The sequence below is a fragment of the Canis lupus genome, chromosome 5, assembly GCF_003254725.2.
Source record: "Canis lupus dingo isolate Sandy chromosome 5, ASM325472v2, whole genome shotgun sequence".
In the NCBI taxonomy this organism is placed as follows: Eukaryota; Metazoa; Chordata; class Mammalia; order Carnivora; family Canidae; genus Canis; species Canis lupus.
Window position 1 is genome coordinate 19,937,296 of NC_064247.1, and position 15,067 is coordinate 19,952,362.

General features: G+C 47.8%; 1 protein-coding gene across 17 annotated transcripts in view; it reads right to left on the minus strand.

Annotated features, from left to right (window-relative positions):
• The window catches only part of NCAM1 (neural cell adhesion molecule 1), a 297,000-nt gene that overhangs the window by 26,442 nt on the left and 255,491 nt on the right, over positions 1-15,067 (minus strand). For 8 of the 17 annotated variants that reach the window (XM_049109967.1, XM_049109965.1, XM_049109964.1 and 5 more), the window contains 2 exons: positions 14,813-14,983; positions 12,984-13,115 (listed from right to left, as the gene is read on the minus strand). In XM_049109967.1, the coding sequence (XP_048965924.1) occupies positions 12,984-13,115; positions 14,813-14,983 (303 nt within the window). Of the gene's footprint in view, positions 1-7,478; positions 7,527-11,870; positions 11,886-12,983; positions 13,116-14,812; positions 14,984-15,067 lie in introns of all 17 variants that reach the window. The other 9 variants (XM_049109959.1, XM_049109958.1, XM_049109960.1 and 6 more) reach the window with 2 other exon arrangements.

Genomic DNA, 15,067 nt, shown 5'->3' on the forward strand with positions numbered 1-15,067 from the left:
AGAAAAGAAGATCATTATGAATGGGTGGGGGTGGGGGTGGTGGTGGTGGTGGTGGTGGTGGTGGTGGTGGTGGATTCATGCTCAGACATGCAGCACACAGACAGAGGGGCGCTGGGGGCTTCTCATCACACACATGCTGGTGGGGGGAGGGCGGGGAGGCCCATTTACAGAGTCCTCGTGGCTGAGGGAGTCACCGGAGGCAGGAGGCCAGGCCCTGACCAGGTGCCACAATATTAAAAATGAACTTTGGCATGGGAGCATCTTAGGTCAGCACAGAAGCCCACTCCTGGGAGAGAGAGACTCCTTGCTTGCTGAAACCTTCCTCGGTTAGGCCCTGCTCACCTTAAAGCCTTGCTGATGATGTCCAGAGAAAGGAGGCACTCATGCTCTTAACTAAACTTTATTTCTCTCCTCCATAAATTTTATTTGCTCTGACCTCTCTGTTCTCTGAAATTTTATTACTAAAGGCCACTTCCTGTTGCTTGCAGGAATTCATCTGAATAATGAGTCCTCTGCCCGCCCCTCTGCAAATGGTCAGAGAGGGTCTGTCACAGAAGGGAAATGTGGTTCAATGGGAGGGTAATCATGCTTTCAAATTCCACAGGTCCTTCAGGGAATTTATTTATTTATTTATTTATTTATTTATTTATTTATTTATTTATTTTAGCACTGGCTACATTTTTACTGACACCCAAGGCAACTGTAGGAAACACCTTCAAACATTTCTTGCCTTGCTTAAAATGTCTGGCCGAGAGCTCCCTTCAGAGGGGTGGATCAGTGTCAACCTTGCTCATGTGGTGCTTTGCCTCATCCCAAATTATAGCACCGCACAGCAATGACCAGACTTGTTAGTAAGAAAGAAACTACCGGGTTTCAACTCACCATCTGCTCCTCCTTCAGACCTCAGGAGGCAGATCCAGGCTTTTCCCTAGTACATTAGCCTTGGAACCGTCACCTCAAGTCTTAAAAGAACACAGTCCCCCTCAGGGAAATCATGAAACCACAGTATTCTGGGTGAGAGTTGGGAGTTTAGAAAATCTTCAGCTTCCAATATCGTCTACCCTCAGACTCACAGACTAGGTTGCCTTTTAAAGGTAGGAAAAGCTCAGAGTAAACAGCAAACATCTTTTTTGGAAATGATGGGAGGCTCTGCCCCAAGGCCTCATCCAGGAGTCTGGTTGTAAATGGGACTCACCAGGGGCACAGTGGCCACACCCAGAACGTTGGTGTCCTCAGAGGTGGCCAGTGTGCGGGGTGAGCGAGAGGGAGCACCCACGGGGCGCTCACGCCTGGGTGGCACGCAACGGAAGGACAGACCAGGAACAGAGAACGTGCATGCGAGACAGCTGTGGATGGTTTCGTCCGTGGGAATGTCGCCCAGTCAGCTCCTCAGAGACGTGAGGCCCAATGGGACCCCCCCTGCATGCACGGGCACACTGGGCGGTTATTCGGGTTAGTTTGGCTTTCGTGATCAAGTGCAGCCTGTGTGTGTCTCAGGTTGTGACCCAAAATCATAATTTTCGGTTAGAAGAAAACAGAATGTGTATGACTCCCCCGGGCAGGCTTGGAATAGGTGTTTGATTTTACAGTGGGGAAGCTGTGAGCTGAGGCTTCCTTTTCTCTTTATGGCAAACGAGGATTTTTTTCACAAGGTTGTGACAGTCACAATATTAACTAATTATTTTGTCACCGCTATGCACTTAATTACATCATTTCGTTTCCTTTGCTGTGAGGGTCAATCATTGGCTCTCGATTACAAAGAGATCTCCAGTCACGGTAACTGCCAACTTCTGCTTTTATTTCCTCCTCGCCCTGCCCAGGGGGAGGGTCACTCTTAAACGGTGACACGTCAACAACCCACACTGCTTTAATTCCAAATTCTTAAATCTCTCATTTCAGTCAGCCCTCAATTTGCATGAATTTTATGAAGCACTCTCATTGGTTTTGAGCAAACAGAACCACTGCAACTCATACATTTCTCTCGGACGCATTTCAGCGTTATAAACAGATACATTTCACATTTTCACAGAAATGACTCACTTTAGAGCAACTGTGGTTTTCAGGACTACTGGATGAAGTTAAACAACAATGTCATAAAGGTAATTTACACAACTGCTTTTTTTATGAACTATCTGGGAGAAATTCAAGTTTGCAAACTGCATCATGGTGAGTGCGGTTTAACTGGAGGCAGCAGTTTGCAGGGCCAAGTTTCAAGTGAAATGTTAAACCAGAGGCTGTCATGTATCAAATGGTCATGTCAAGGCTGCAAAGAGTGATGAATTCTAGAGGTGAACTGAGAACAGGAGAAAATCTCTCAAATGGCTTCACTTGGGAAATCTGAGACGGGAAGGAACGAGTGGGCCCTAGGTTCCAGGCTGTGGTCCCAGGTTTTATTTCCCTAATCAGAACAAAGAGTTTTACCTTCTGTTCACCAGCGTGGACGACATCATCAGCACCATGCAAGCCACATGACAAAGTCACATGATACGCACGCACATGATTGGTTGAAAGGAAAGGAGGTCACATGGAAAATACAAAAAATTAAAAACTGATGTAAACAATGGGCAGGGAGAAAAATCAACAACAAAATCACAGACTAAATAAAGGGAGAAACCAAATTAAATTAGCAGCATCTATAGGAAACATTGGGAGGCAGTAACACTGCCCGGAAATAGAAGGATAATAAATCATAAAGAGCATTTGGTTAACGACACCAATAAGCATTAGATACAATTGCAAGACTGCATATTAATACCACACCAAGGAGCATGTAAACTTGTTTGGAAATAGGGAGGTGTTTCTGGTCAGGACCCGGATGTCAAAGTCAATCCAGGAGACTGTTGAAGGAAAAGAAAAAAAAAAAAAAAAAGCAAGTTATTATTCACAGATTCCAGAAATGTCTCGGCAGCTTCAGGAAACAAGAGCAATGAAAGTGAATATGGATCGGGCAGGAGACCTCCCAAGACTGTGTGCCCTGTAAGAACAAAATATTATGTTATATTGAGAAAAGCCATCTCCTTTTTCCTTCAGTGCTTGAGGAGAGGGGGCACATGAGCTGAGTGAAGTTTGGTGGATGGAGGCCGGAGAAGGCAATCCTGGGGTCCCTTCTCACTTCCCTGTTCATCTACCCACATTATCCTGGAGTCCCCAGTGAGATACCCCAATTGAGACGCCTATAAAGGAGGAGGCCAGTGCAGAAGGGAAGAGGTTTCCTTCTGGTGGTGACGACGATGGCTCTGTCGATGCCAAACAACAAAACTGAACCCCTGGCCCCATGAGCTAAGACTGTGGACTAAACAAGTGCTTGGACATTTGTGGATAGTTGTTATCTAGACCCATGGCTGCACTGTGAAGATATAGATCTGACTTAGACAATAAAAAAAAATGGTTTTCTTGTTTGGATTTATCTATATTCCTTCTTTGTCCTCTGTTGTACTTATGGTCTAATTTGTTACTGAATGGCTTGCCCTGTCAAAAGGCATTTTGGGTTTCCCACCCTAACTTGCAGAGGCCAACGGGAAGTGCAGGCTATTGCTGGTTGAAGCTAAGAGGAAAAGCGCAAAGAGGAGAGGTGGAAGTGTCTTTCTGTGCAAAGCACACTGTTGTTTAAAAATAACCTGGGAGAAATGCTTGAGCCCAGTTACATATCCCTTGCCACTTGTGAGCTGATCGAACCTGTGCTGCTTACTGTTTGACACTGCACAGGCTCTGGCACGTTCCAACCAAGCATGCCCTGCGGGGATTTTATACAAATCAGTTTCTCTTTTGATTTTATCTAGGATACCTTCATTCATAATTATAAATAGATCACCACACACCCACACTCACACCACACCCACACACACATTAGCAAAAATAGGAGACATTATTTTCAACCCTATTGAAACCCTATTGGCTGGTGATCGATGGATTTTTGTGTAACTTATAGCTACTCTTGCTGTCCCACCATGTTTACATGTGCTACTACATGCCTTATTGTAACAGGATTATGCTCATGCTAAATACAGCCTGCTGCCCAACTGTGACAGTCTCTCCTTATATCCCAGTATCCACTGGGACCCTACAATTTGGGTCAGTAGTCAAGTGGTGCCAAAAAAAAAAAACAAAAACAAAAAAAAACCCCACAAACTTTCTTCTCTTTTGATGTCACTACTGGGCATCTTATCTGTGGACAGAAATGTCTGATGTTTAAAAATTAAACGTACAGCAGGGGAGAAACATCTAATTCATCCTTAAGGAAAAAGCTGGATTCAAGATTCCAGGAAAGACTAGTCTACAGTGACACACGTTAAGTATGACCCGAGCTGTGCAAAATGCATTATGCAGCCTTCTCCTACGATGCCTGGCACATGCACAGCACCGAACTGCAAAGGACAGGAGCGTGGCTGTTAGAAGAAGAAAGGGTTAATTGCATTCTTGCTTCAAATGCAAAACAAAAACAAAAACAAAAACAAAAACAAAAAAACCCCAAAAAACCAAACCAAACCAAACCAAACCAAACAAAAAAAACAAAAAAACAAACAAACAAACAAAACAAAACAAAACAAAACACCCCACAAAAGCATCATCTGAGTGAAACCCATGCGAGCACAGTTCATTGTCACCCGCTCTGCTCTGCTGACAAAATGAAACCTCAAAAGCATCAGGAATTAAAATTCATTGCAGCAACACACACAGAGAACACCAAGAAAGCAGACCCTCAGCTACGTTCTGCAGTAGAAAAAAGAACCATTTCATGCAACACACAGGGCCAGGAAACTCTTTTCTTCTCTGTTCAATTATGTATCAGAAACCGTGGCCCAGGGAGCGGAGAGGGAGCTGTACTTTGTATACCTGCTTTCTCTCTTCTCTGACTACTGCTCAATGGATGCAGGTTGGTTTTCTTTTTCTGTGCATTCAGAAATATTATAAACCCGAAACCTGCACACGCCTGTGGACACCACTGTAAACACATACGCACACACGTGTGCACGGGGGCTCCTGCTGACTTGGGACTTGAGTCCTAACCCACAAAGTCACCTCATCAGAGCATTATAAAGGTTAGCTTGGAACACGTCACCGTTGCGATGAAGTGTCATGTTTTCCACAAGTCTGGCCTGGACTCTCCCCTCGGCGATGGATTCCAGAACTCTGATCTGGACTCTCAGCACACAGGTGTGAGCAGGCCTGGCTATGCTTTCTGGGGCTGCCACCTTCCCAGCCCGCTGGGAGGAGGCCTCTCCCTCGGGGCACTCTGTGACCTCCTCCTGCCCCCTTGGCCCTGCCACACGATGTGCCACAGAGCTGGGCACACTCTCAGGAACGAGCAGCCACTTCTCTCTCTGCTGCACCCTCTGCTTCTCCCCAGGCAGCATTTTCTCTGTCCCTTCCCTTGTTCTTAGTCTTAGCTACTTGTGTGCCTACGTGTGTGTACACGTTTGTACATGTGAGTGTACGTGTGTGTGCCCATGCTTCAGAGGGGAGGAGCAACAAAAGCCGGAAGGAGACGCTGTTCTTTTGTCTCCTTAGGGTTTCTCTAATCCTATCCTGTCTTTTCATGTGAAGGGAAATTGGGAAAACTCTCTTCATGCAGAGTAGTCTTCGAATGATCATCCCAGCCCTTTTGGTGGTGCTGGGTCTGTTCCCCTGGCCACGCAGACAGCATGCTTAGGAAACCACACCAGGAGAGGACCTCCATGCGTTCACAACTGTGACTTTTAATACAAGGGACAAGGACGGGCAGCACCGTGACCCGGAGGTCAGCTCTGCAACCAACAGTTATGGCCAAGAGCCGTCATAACTCTGTACTCACTAGCCGGTTCTGTGGTTGTGAGGGCAGGAAGAGGCCAGGTTGCTATGGAAACACGAAGGGCAGATAGGGCACAGAAAGGTGAAGGGGAGAGTGGAGATACAAATTGTATTCATAAGTGAATGTGTTTATTCAGAGGAGGGTGTGCGTACAGATACATAGATATAGATATAGATAGAAAGGGAAGAAACATAGTGAAATGGATATTTTCTCATTTCCTTTCCCCTTGATTTATCAATAGAAATATAGATATTTTAAAGGAACGATCAGAGATTTTGCTGACAAGTTACTCTCACTCAGCAAGAAGTAACATAACCCTCATGTATTCTTACCACAAATTCAAGCTACCATGGGCCTGGGCACTGTGATTTGAGTTTTTCATTCTTAGTCTAATTTTCACAGGATCGGCAAATCTATCCTTCATAGGAGAGACAGGAGCCCTGAGGCTCAGGAGGTTGAGTGACTCACTCAAGGTCACTGATTGTTCACAGAAGGAGTGGACACGGGATTTGAACCCAAGGCTGTCTCTAGTTCCCAAGCCTGAATTCCTGCTGCTAAAGCCACAGCCTGGAAAGCACTATCTGGGGTGCAGGGCCTGTGTCTAAGCCAAACAGATGCAATAGGGGGCTCCTGAGCTCAAGGCTGGGGTCACCTCCTGAGGCCGTGTGCAGAGAGCGGCGACTCTTGATGTGCCAAGGAGTATATACAGCCAGTTGGGTGCCGCCACCCTGCCTGCACCCTTAGCGCCCGCTGGCATGACACCTTGGGCCTCCCGCAGTTGCAGTCTCCCTTTGTTATCCCCCTCTCCACCCGCAAGAGCTGGCTGCAAAACTCTAAAGAGTCGCAGGCACAGAGCTCTCTCCTGAGTCCCTGGGGGGAACAGAAGGACAGGGCAGCCAAATGCAATAAGATCATAAAAAGAGAGTGGCTCAGTAATGACGAGGCCTGAGACCCACCAGGCGACGTCACTGCCAGGCTTAGTGGTCTTGCTTCGGGGAGGGCAGACATAGCTTGATAAGCGCTGTGATGTTTTTTTTAGGGGGGTGAGTGGGGTGGGGAGGAGGGCAATTACTCATCCTATTTTATAAAAGAGAAAGACAAGGCTCACTTGTGAAGGGTTAAATAATTTGCCGAAGCGCCTGCTGCCAGGCACATCTGCAAGCAGACATTGTTTATTTTCCCTGCAAATATTTACGAGACAAGTATGCATTTATGGAGAAAGCAAGAGCTACAGGCCTCACTATCTAATTTCAATGTCTGAATCCAACTGTGCCAATTAAAATGAAGGGTGAAAACACAACACCCCAAAGCATTTCTTATGACCCTGCAGAATAGATATTTTTCTTGGCAAATTCCTTCGGTTCCTCCAAATGTCAGCTTGGGTCCAGCCCATGAAGAATCCCGGGGACGGGGCTGGGCTGGGCTGCACCAGCCCTGGGAAGCCTGACTGCAGGATTTTCTGTCCAGAGCAATGCCTGTCACTTGCCTACTCTTCAGGGGAGTGCTGCCTCCCATGAATCTGGGAGGCCCTGAGCCTATTTCTCTTCTCATTTGCTTCTCTAAAAACCCGGCGCTGCTTTCTGCCAACAGAGTTGAATTATCACCTGGTGAAGGAGATAACATTACCCAGACCCACTATGGCTGGTGGAAAGCAACCTGCAGAGAGATGGATGAAGAAAATGATACTCACTATCTGGATGAGACAATGGAACAGGGGTGGAAGAGCTAGCAGGAGCCACTGAGGAAAGAAAAATGAAAGTGAAAAAAAAAAAAAAGGGAACAAAGCTCATTGAGGCACACAGACACTGAATGAAAATATAGAAGAGCCAACCCAGGGGTGTCAGTGGCAGAAGCTGAAGCGGGTTATAGCAAGGAGGGAGAATGCCGTGCGTGAGAGCAGGTGGCCTGCGGACCAGCAGAGAGAAGGGCTCTCTGACTTCGAACTGGGAGCCTATGTGCCTGCCAAGCCCCACGTTCAGGTAAGGGACTGGGCCAGGAGCAGCCACGGAGGCCTCCGACCCTGCCTCAAACCAACAGCCCATTGAGCAGGACCAGGACCACGTGTCAGGAGGAAAGAGAACCTGGACCCCAGTTTATGGTGAACGTGGGAAAAAGGAGGCTTTGGCCCTTCACGTGATAGATTTCTGCATGTGCTTCTAGACAGGCATATGTTTACACTCAGGGCACATACGTACAGCAAAGCCTGTATGCCTCACTCTCTAATCTCAACAGCCCAAAGAAACAGAAATGACTGTCCCACCTGATGTTTATTACTGGGTGAGGCCCAGGATGGCTGGGCATCTAGCTGACACTGTAACCATCACTGTCCTCCAAAACCCTACAGAAGGGGACTCTCTGGAGGCTGCTGTGAGTGTGGAGACCCATGCAAATAGCACTGAGTGTTACTCTCATGCTCTCTTGGAGGAAGGGAAAGCTGAAGAGACTGGGACTGAAATGAAGGAATGCTCAGGGGACCATTAGAAATGGCGCATCCATTCTGGACACTGACTAGATCTTTGGGTTTTCACTGGCAGATATTCAGTGGTTGTCCCATCAATAATCACAACACAAAGTCCCCTTTGATAGCGAGAGGAGAATCTGGAAGTACATCATTGTATCTCCAACACTGCCTTGGCACACTCATGGTTTGGTCTTCCTTTTGTCTTCCAGATGAGGCATCTCATTAAACCACACGAGCACAGTGTCACCGGAATCAGAGTGAGATGCCCACTGACCTCATCTCAAGCTCATCGTGACTTGATGGGCTGGTTCATTCAGGTGAGTGTATCTCTTTCTCTCTCTCCTTCTTTCTCTTTTACTGTTTTGGCTTGAATTGTTTACATCACTGCCCTTATTATTCTGACAAAGGGATGGAATTTTGTGTGTTTTAAACACAGTATGTTAAAATGCATTTAATTTATACTTGCAACGTGCCATCTGTGGGCAGAATGTGAAGACAAAAATCTCAAGATGCCTCTTGTAAAAGGTAGAGACTCCTTCATAACCCCTGAAAGAAATGGTCTATTTTACTTCATGGTTCAGAAGCAAATTAAGAGGTGACATCCAGGCAACAAAATTCTGAAGGTGTGTGGCTCACTCATAGAGAGGATGCAAAATCAAGTGTCATATCAGGTCTTTAGGGGCCTCAGCAATTCTGATAGGGAAGCAGCCCCCCCAAGGCAAACAAGTTGTGAGCTTTCCCCCTAAAAGCTTCATGACAACACACAGACATCTGGCCTAAAAATACATGAAACAGGGACATTTTTCCAGGCTGGAGTTCTATTTGTTTGTTTGGAGTCATCGATTCCTTGTTACCTTCACACACATTTATGAACTGCACACAAAGGGAATCTTCTAAGGCTGTCTAAGATGGCAACTCAGAAGCAGGATTCTTTGAGGTATTTGTGGCTTTGGCTAGTTTCACCCGCTCATCCCAGCTTTGACACAGTCATGCCCCGAATGTGGATACATCTATTAAGGAACCAAGAAAGCATCCCCATATTGGCACATCTCAAGGAACTTGAGTGATCAAATAAATGCAAAATGCACCGGCTCTCACCCACTTCCTCCTAACCAGGGTTGGGTGGGTGTCTGGCAGCAATAACTCTCTGTTCAGTATGACAGCTTATTGATCTTGTACCTTCCCCCCTTAGGATGAGAGTGCCCCTCGGGCCTAGCTCCAGTGTTCTGGGATCAGGCTGTGCATCTGCACCCCAACATCACCGGGGGGAAAGAACTGTCATTGGGCAAGATGAGCCAGTGTCAGACACCAATACCAACTCGGGCTTGGTGTAAGCATGCAGCTAAATGGTTGGCTGATTTTATTTACCTAATTTCCGACAATCTTTGTACCTTCTGAGGAAGGTGAGTGAGAACTCAGAGAAATCCTTCCTGAAACGTGCCCTTGCTTCCTAGTAGCAGTGGGTGAGTGTTGTCACGGCGGTGGTAGGTGCTGGAGTCATCCCTCCAAGTGTACCCTTCTTCAGGATGGGTCTAGATAGGCCTTAGGCTAGGCCCTCACTTCAGCCCTCTAGAGAGGTCATGAGGGTACCGGGAAGACCATAATAACTAATTTTAGCCAGAGTATGATGATCTGTGTATTCCCACGTGTGCCACTTCCTAACCCACTCAGGTTCTTGACAGAGGCACTCAGTGCTAAGGCTCTGCCATAATTCTCTTATTTAGAAGAAGTGTGATTTTTATTTTGAAGTGCGATTTTTTAAATCCTTTAGCCCATAACTTTACTAGATAATTGAGAAAACTAACCTTGCATGCCCTTAGCAGTGTCTGCTGCTATACCATTCATGAGCTACTTGGAGTGGACAGCTGACCCCTCCATTTCCCAGAGAGGCTCTTGGAATCATGGTGCAGGTAAGAACAAGGGCTAGAGGTCTCCCTTTTTTAAAAAAATTGAACAACGACTTTTCAAACATAGCATCTGTTTTCAGAAATTCTCACCTTTATAAGGGTTGAGTAGGCAATGATGAAAACCACTGATGGGCTTTGAAGTCTAAGACGCAGTTACTCTGATTCAGTACTCAAACCCCAGGTACTCGTTAGAAACTCAACGGGAAGCCTCATCTCAGCCCTCCTCTCTGTCAAGTAACTAAGCCACCGTTCATTTACTGATAAAATCCAAAAGAGTGGAAACAGAAGCTCAGAATAAGGAGCCAGGGGGAAGATGCTCTCCCATTCAGAGCTGCTCCTCTGAGCTCACTCGGGGCAGAGCTGCTGCCCAGGGCAGAGAGTTGTCAGTCTCAACCTGACAACGCCAATCCCCAATCCTGACTCCTTCCAAAACCGGTTCATTCAGGAGCCAAGTCTGCTGAGATCATGGATTTAGCACTTGCTCGGAATCTCAGAACGCCTACACTGAGCTACTTAGTTTCTGCTGTTGCTGCAATATTTCTGAATAAATTTTTAAAAGATAAGCTTCCCTGAGTGCCTTTCAGGAGCTAGGAGCTTTTTATGAAAAGAGTGTGCAGTTTCCTGAATACCTTTTCTTCCGAGTCTCTCTGGGTAACACTCCCCTCCCACTATTCTGAGCTCAGCCCAGGAAGCAAGAGGCAGGGCTTGGCGGGAGTGAAGCCTGGGGGCATCTTGCAGGCCAGATGAGACCTTTCGGGCCCCCCAGAGCAGCAGGCCAGCCTTCTGTGACCCTTGCTCCTTATATTTGCTATTTACAGCTCACATGTCCTTCCCATGGAGAATCCCCCTCTCTCTATGCTTGGCAGTGAAGCTACCAAGTGGCTGGCTAGCCTTTCCTAAACATGGAAATGCACGTTGCCAAGAACCCGGTGCTAGAGCACAGAGCTGACCGGAAGTGGGGATTTAAGTCCCTAGCAGCTGCCTGCAGCACATACTTGTGACTCAGACCCAAAGCTCAGGCTACCCTTTACAATTACAGCTGTGAGGCTGCCTGGGTGGCTCAGTTGGTTAAACATCTGACTCTTGATCTCAGGGTCATGACTTTGAGCCCCACATTGGGCTCTAAAAAAAAAAAAAAAAAGAAAGAAAGTAACATAAAAAGAAGATACAATTGCAGCTGCTGTTTGGGCCTCCCAGAGCCCTCCAGCTCCTATAGACAGAAAAGGGAAGGGGCTATGAGCTCAATTCTTTTATCTCCTGAAAGCAAATGTGAAGTCCTTTCAGGTGCCTTTTCCCGTGAAGGGATTCTGCGTCCCCGGTGAGGCTGTGGTCGCCTTTCTGGCACCCCGGCAGAAGGCGAGGTGGTGCGATCGCATGTTACCAGGAGACTACTTGGCACATTCCCACCGTGCTTGGCTTGGCACGCATCAGCATGGCCGCAGGGTCATCGTCACACACAGAAATTAATAAATACACACAACTTCAAAGGACACAAAAGTTGCATGCTCTACAACAGGACGAGTGTTAGCCTCTTGGAGTAACCTACAGACATTAGCAAGAGCACAACTAGACTAAGGTCAGTGTGGTTAGGGCCCGGACAGTATCATCTACTTCAGCCTAGGGAACAAAAGGGGTACCAGAACTAAATTAAGAACTAGGACTAGCAGATGTTAACACTATCGAAACAGATAATGAGGTATGAAGAGGCACTTACGTGGAAGAGAGCTGTCTGCATTTCCCATGGATGGAACACAGACGAAAAGAAAAGACAAGAGACAGACCCAAGGGGGAAAAAAAACAGATGTAAAAGAAATGAATAGGCTCTGCAAAGGACATGGGACTGGAAATTCAAATTATCAAGTTATTTCAAATCCAGAAAGAAGCAATTCCTGGAGAAGGAAGATGAGGCAGGCTTTCTGTTCCCGGAAGAGTTAGTGGGGGGTGGGGTGGGGGGGTGGGGGTGCTTTTCAGGCCTCTGGCTTCAAAGAGAAGGAAGTGAGGGATTGCCCTGTGTGTTTGTAAATCCCAGGAACCAGAGAGGCCCCAGGGAGCTCTGTGACCACTCAGAGAGTCTGGTGCTAGGCACCTTCGCCAGCTGGGCAGACGCGTGATCCTCCCAGGGCAGCAGTTTGGGTCTATGGAGGGACTTTACCAAAGCAAGGTTTGCCCTGAGCCTGCCTATTTGTGGGATGGGAGGAAAAGCAAGGCAGGCAGAGTTGAAGGAAAGAGGGAGCGACGGAGGAAAGCAAAAGCCACCCTGAGTGGATCAGGGAAAGAGGCCACGGGGAGGAAGACTGGCGTGTGCTCGCGGCGGGAGGGAGGAGCAGGACGCAGGGGCCTCAGCCCTCCTTTCCCTTCTGCCCTGTTGGGGTCTTGCTACTGCACTTACATCCCATAGCGGTCTCCTCTTTCCTATAACGTGATATCTCTGCTGCATCAAAAATCCCACGCCTCATTATAGGAACCCTCCTCTCTTCCTTCAAGTCACAGGATGCTTTAGGGCCTTTGTGACCTGTGTCAAGAAACGAAATCTCCCAAATCCCTCCAGGAGCTGCTGGTGTTTTGCCGCCCTGGCTGTGATGCTAACAAGTGGGACCAGCTATCACTGTGACAGGGTCACCAAGCTCTTTGGGAAAGACAGCATCAGGGGCTGGGTATCAGCCATCACTGAGGGCCAAGGAGCTAGGAGGTGAGCCCTCCCTGAGCAGAGCAATCTGAAAGGCAAGAAGCTGTCATCCGAACAAAGGATGGGGCGGCTCAGGGGCGCCTCTGCTCCCAAGGAGAAGAGGGTGGGTGTGGGAAGAGGCAGGGTGCTGCTTGTACTTACGGACTGGCTGTGTCTTGAACTCGGAGGCCGTGCTGATCTCACCCAGGCCCTTGCCATTCAGGGCCGCCAGCCGCACAGCGTATGTGGTCTCGGGCTTCAGGCCCACAATGGTGACGATGCCCTCCATGTTGGCTGTGGTGAGAATACGAGAAGGATCACAAGGGGTTTGGAAAGCTTATTGGTAAGACGGCGTAGTTGCTGTGGAATACCACACAGTGGGTCCTCAAAAAATTAAACTTAGCATTGCCATGTGATCCAGCAATTCCACGTCCGGGTAAGTACACAAAAGCATTGAAAGCGGGAACTGGAACAGATACCGGGACACCCACGTTCACTGTAGCACTGCTCACAATAGCCAAACAACCCACGTGTCCATCAGCAGGTGAGTGATACACCGAAGGTGCTGTGGATACAGTAGTATCGGTCGGCCTTGCCCAGGAATGAAGCTCTGACACGTGCTACAATGCAGTGAGCCCGAGGACATCAGCTAAGTGAAATAAGTCAGACACAAAAAAGGACAACTACTACATGATTCCTTCATAGGAAGTACTCGGAATCGTCAACTACACAGAGACAGGTGGTAGAAGGGTGGTTGCTGGGGAGGGCGGGAGATGGGATGGAGAGTTAGTGTTTACCGGGCGCTGAGTTTAGGATTACGAGAAAGGTCTGAAGATGGATGGTGGTGATGGTTGCGCCCAATAATGTGAATGTACTTAACGCTGTTCGACTGTATACTTAAAAATGCCTAAAATGGTAAATTTCATAGTCTACGTATTTTGCTACAACAAAAATAGAGCCAGAAAGTTAATTATACTTGAACTACAAAAATATACAAAAGGGGAGGAAATCCAGCTGTAGCAATGGCAAAAAGGAAAAAAAAAAAAAAAAAAAAGCCAGCTGGACAGATTGTTAACACGGGACCAACTCGCCGTAAAGTTGGTGTGAGGTTTCAGAGGGAAGTTAGGGAGGAAAAGAGATTATTTTCTCCTGGCTCCAGTCCTGATGGCACAGAAATTCCTCCCAGGCTGCTCCCCCAACACCAAAAGCTGAAGGAGTGATGGAAGCTTCCTGGTGAAACAAATTCTCAGTAAAACCGGGTCAGAAGGTGGTTGCCCCTGTTACCACATACAGGACTGGGATTAAAACTTTCTATAGGAACAAAGCATACTTCACTGACGTATCCTGATTAAACCCCAAATGGAGAGTCAGGTACATTTATAAACTCAAACCTCAGGGCAAAATGGTCTGGGCTCTGAATCTTCCGACTGCAGGCATCCAAGGGTCATTGTTTACACTTTTAGTTTGGAAATAATATCTCAGGCGGATTTAAGAGCAGACTTTTCTCTCTGGCAATTTGTTATTTGGTTAAAACCACAGTTACATGACAGTCTCCGAGTACACCAAGCAGGACCGGATGGGTGATGGCAGAGAACCTGCTGCCCGGGGAGCCCACAGGTGCAGGGCAGGGGTGGACTGGGCTTCTCTGGTTGTGTGCCACACCTGAGCATGACTCCTGCTTGGAACGTGGCTGAGATGGCCTCATCCCTCTTAGTACGGTCCTGAGAAGCAGGTTCTGAGGTATCAGGGGACAGAAGGCCAGCAAATCTAGAGGAGATGTGACCGTGCCCTAATTCTAGAGGCACAGGGATGCTTCTGCAGCACAGGAACAAGAACGGATGGCAGTGTTGGCATGTGGCATCCTCAGCAGGTGAGCACGGTGTGCCACGCCACCCCAGCAGGTGCTCAGGGTGCCGGGACTCAGGGTGAGTGTCTTCCCAACCCCGAGCAACCCATCATTCTAAAGGAAATGCCGACTCTTCCCCACGTACCTTCTTTGGCATCATACCACTTGAAATGCCACACTTCCTCGCCCAGTGCTCTCCACTCAGCCTTGTATTTGAGGATGGGCACCCCACCTGTGGCCTCTGGTTCATCAAACTGCACCTGTGCTGTGCTAGAGTACGGCTCCACCTGGTCGATGGATGGTGAAGACGGGGTGTCTGTGGGGGGGGGGGGTGCACAGATGGAAACCCAGGTGAGCCCGGTTAGGTCCAGGACAGAACTCTCAGTCACGAAGCATGTCT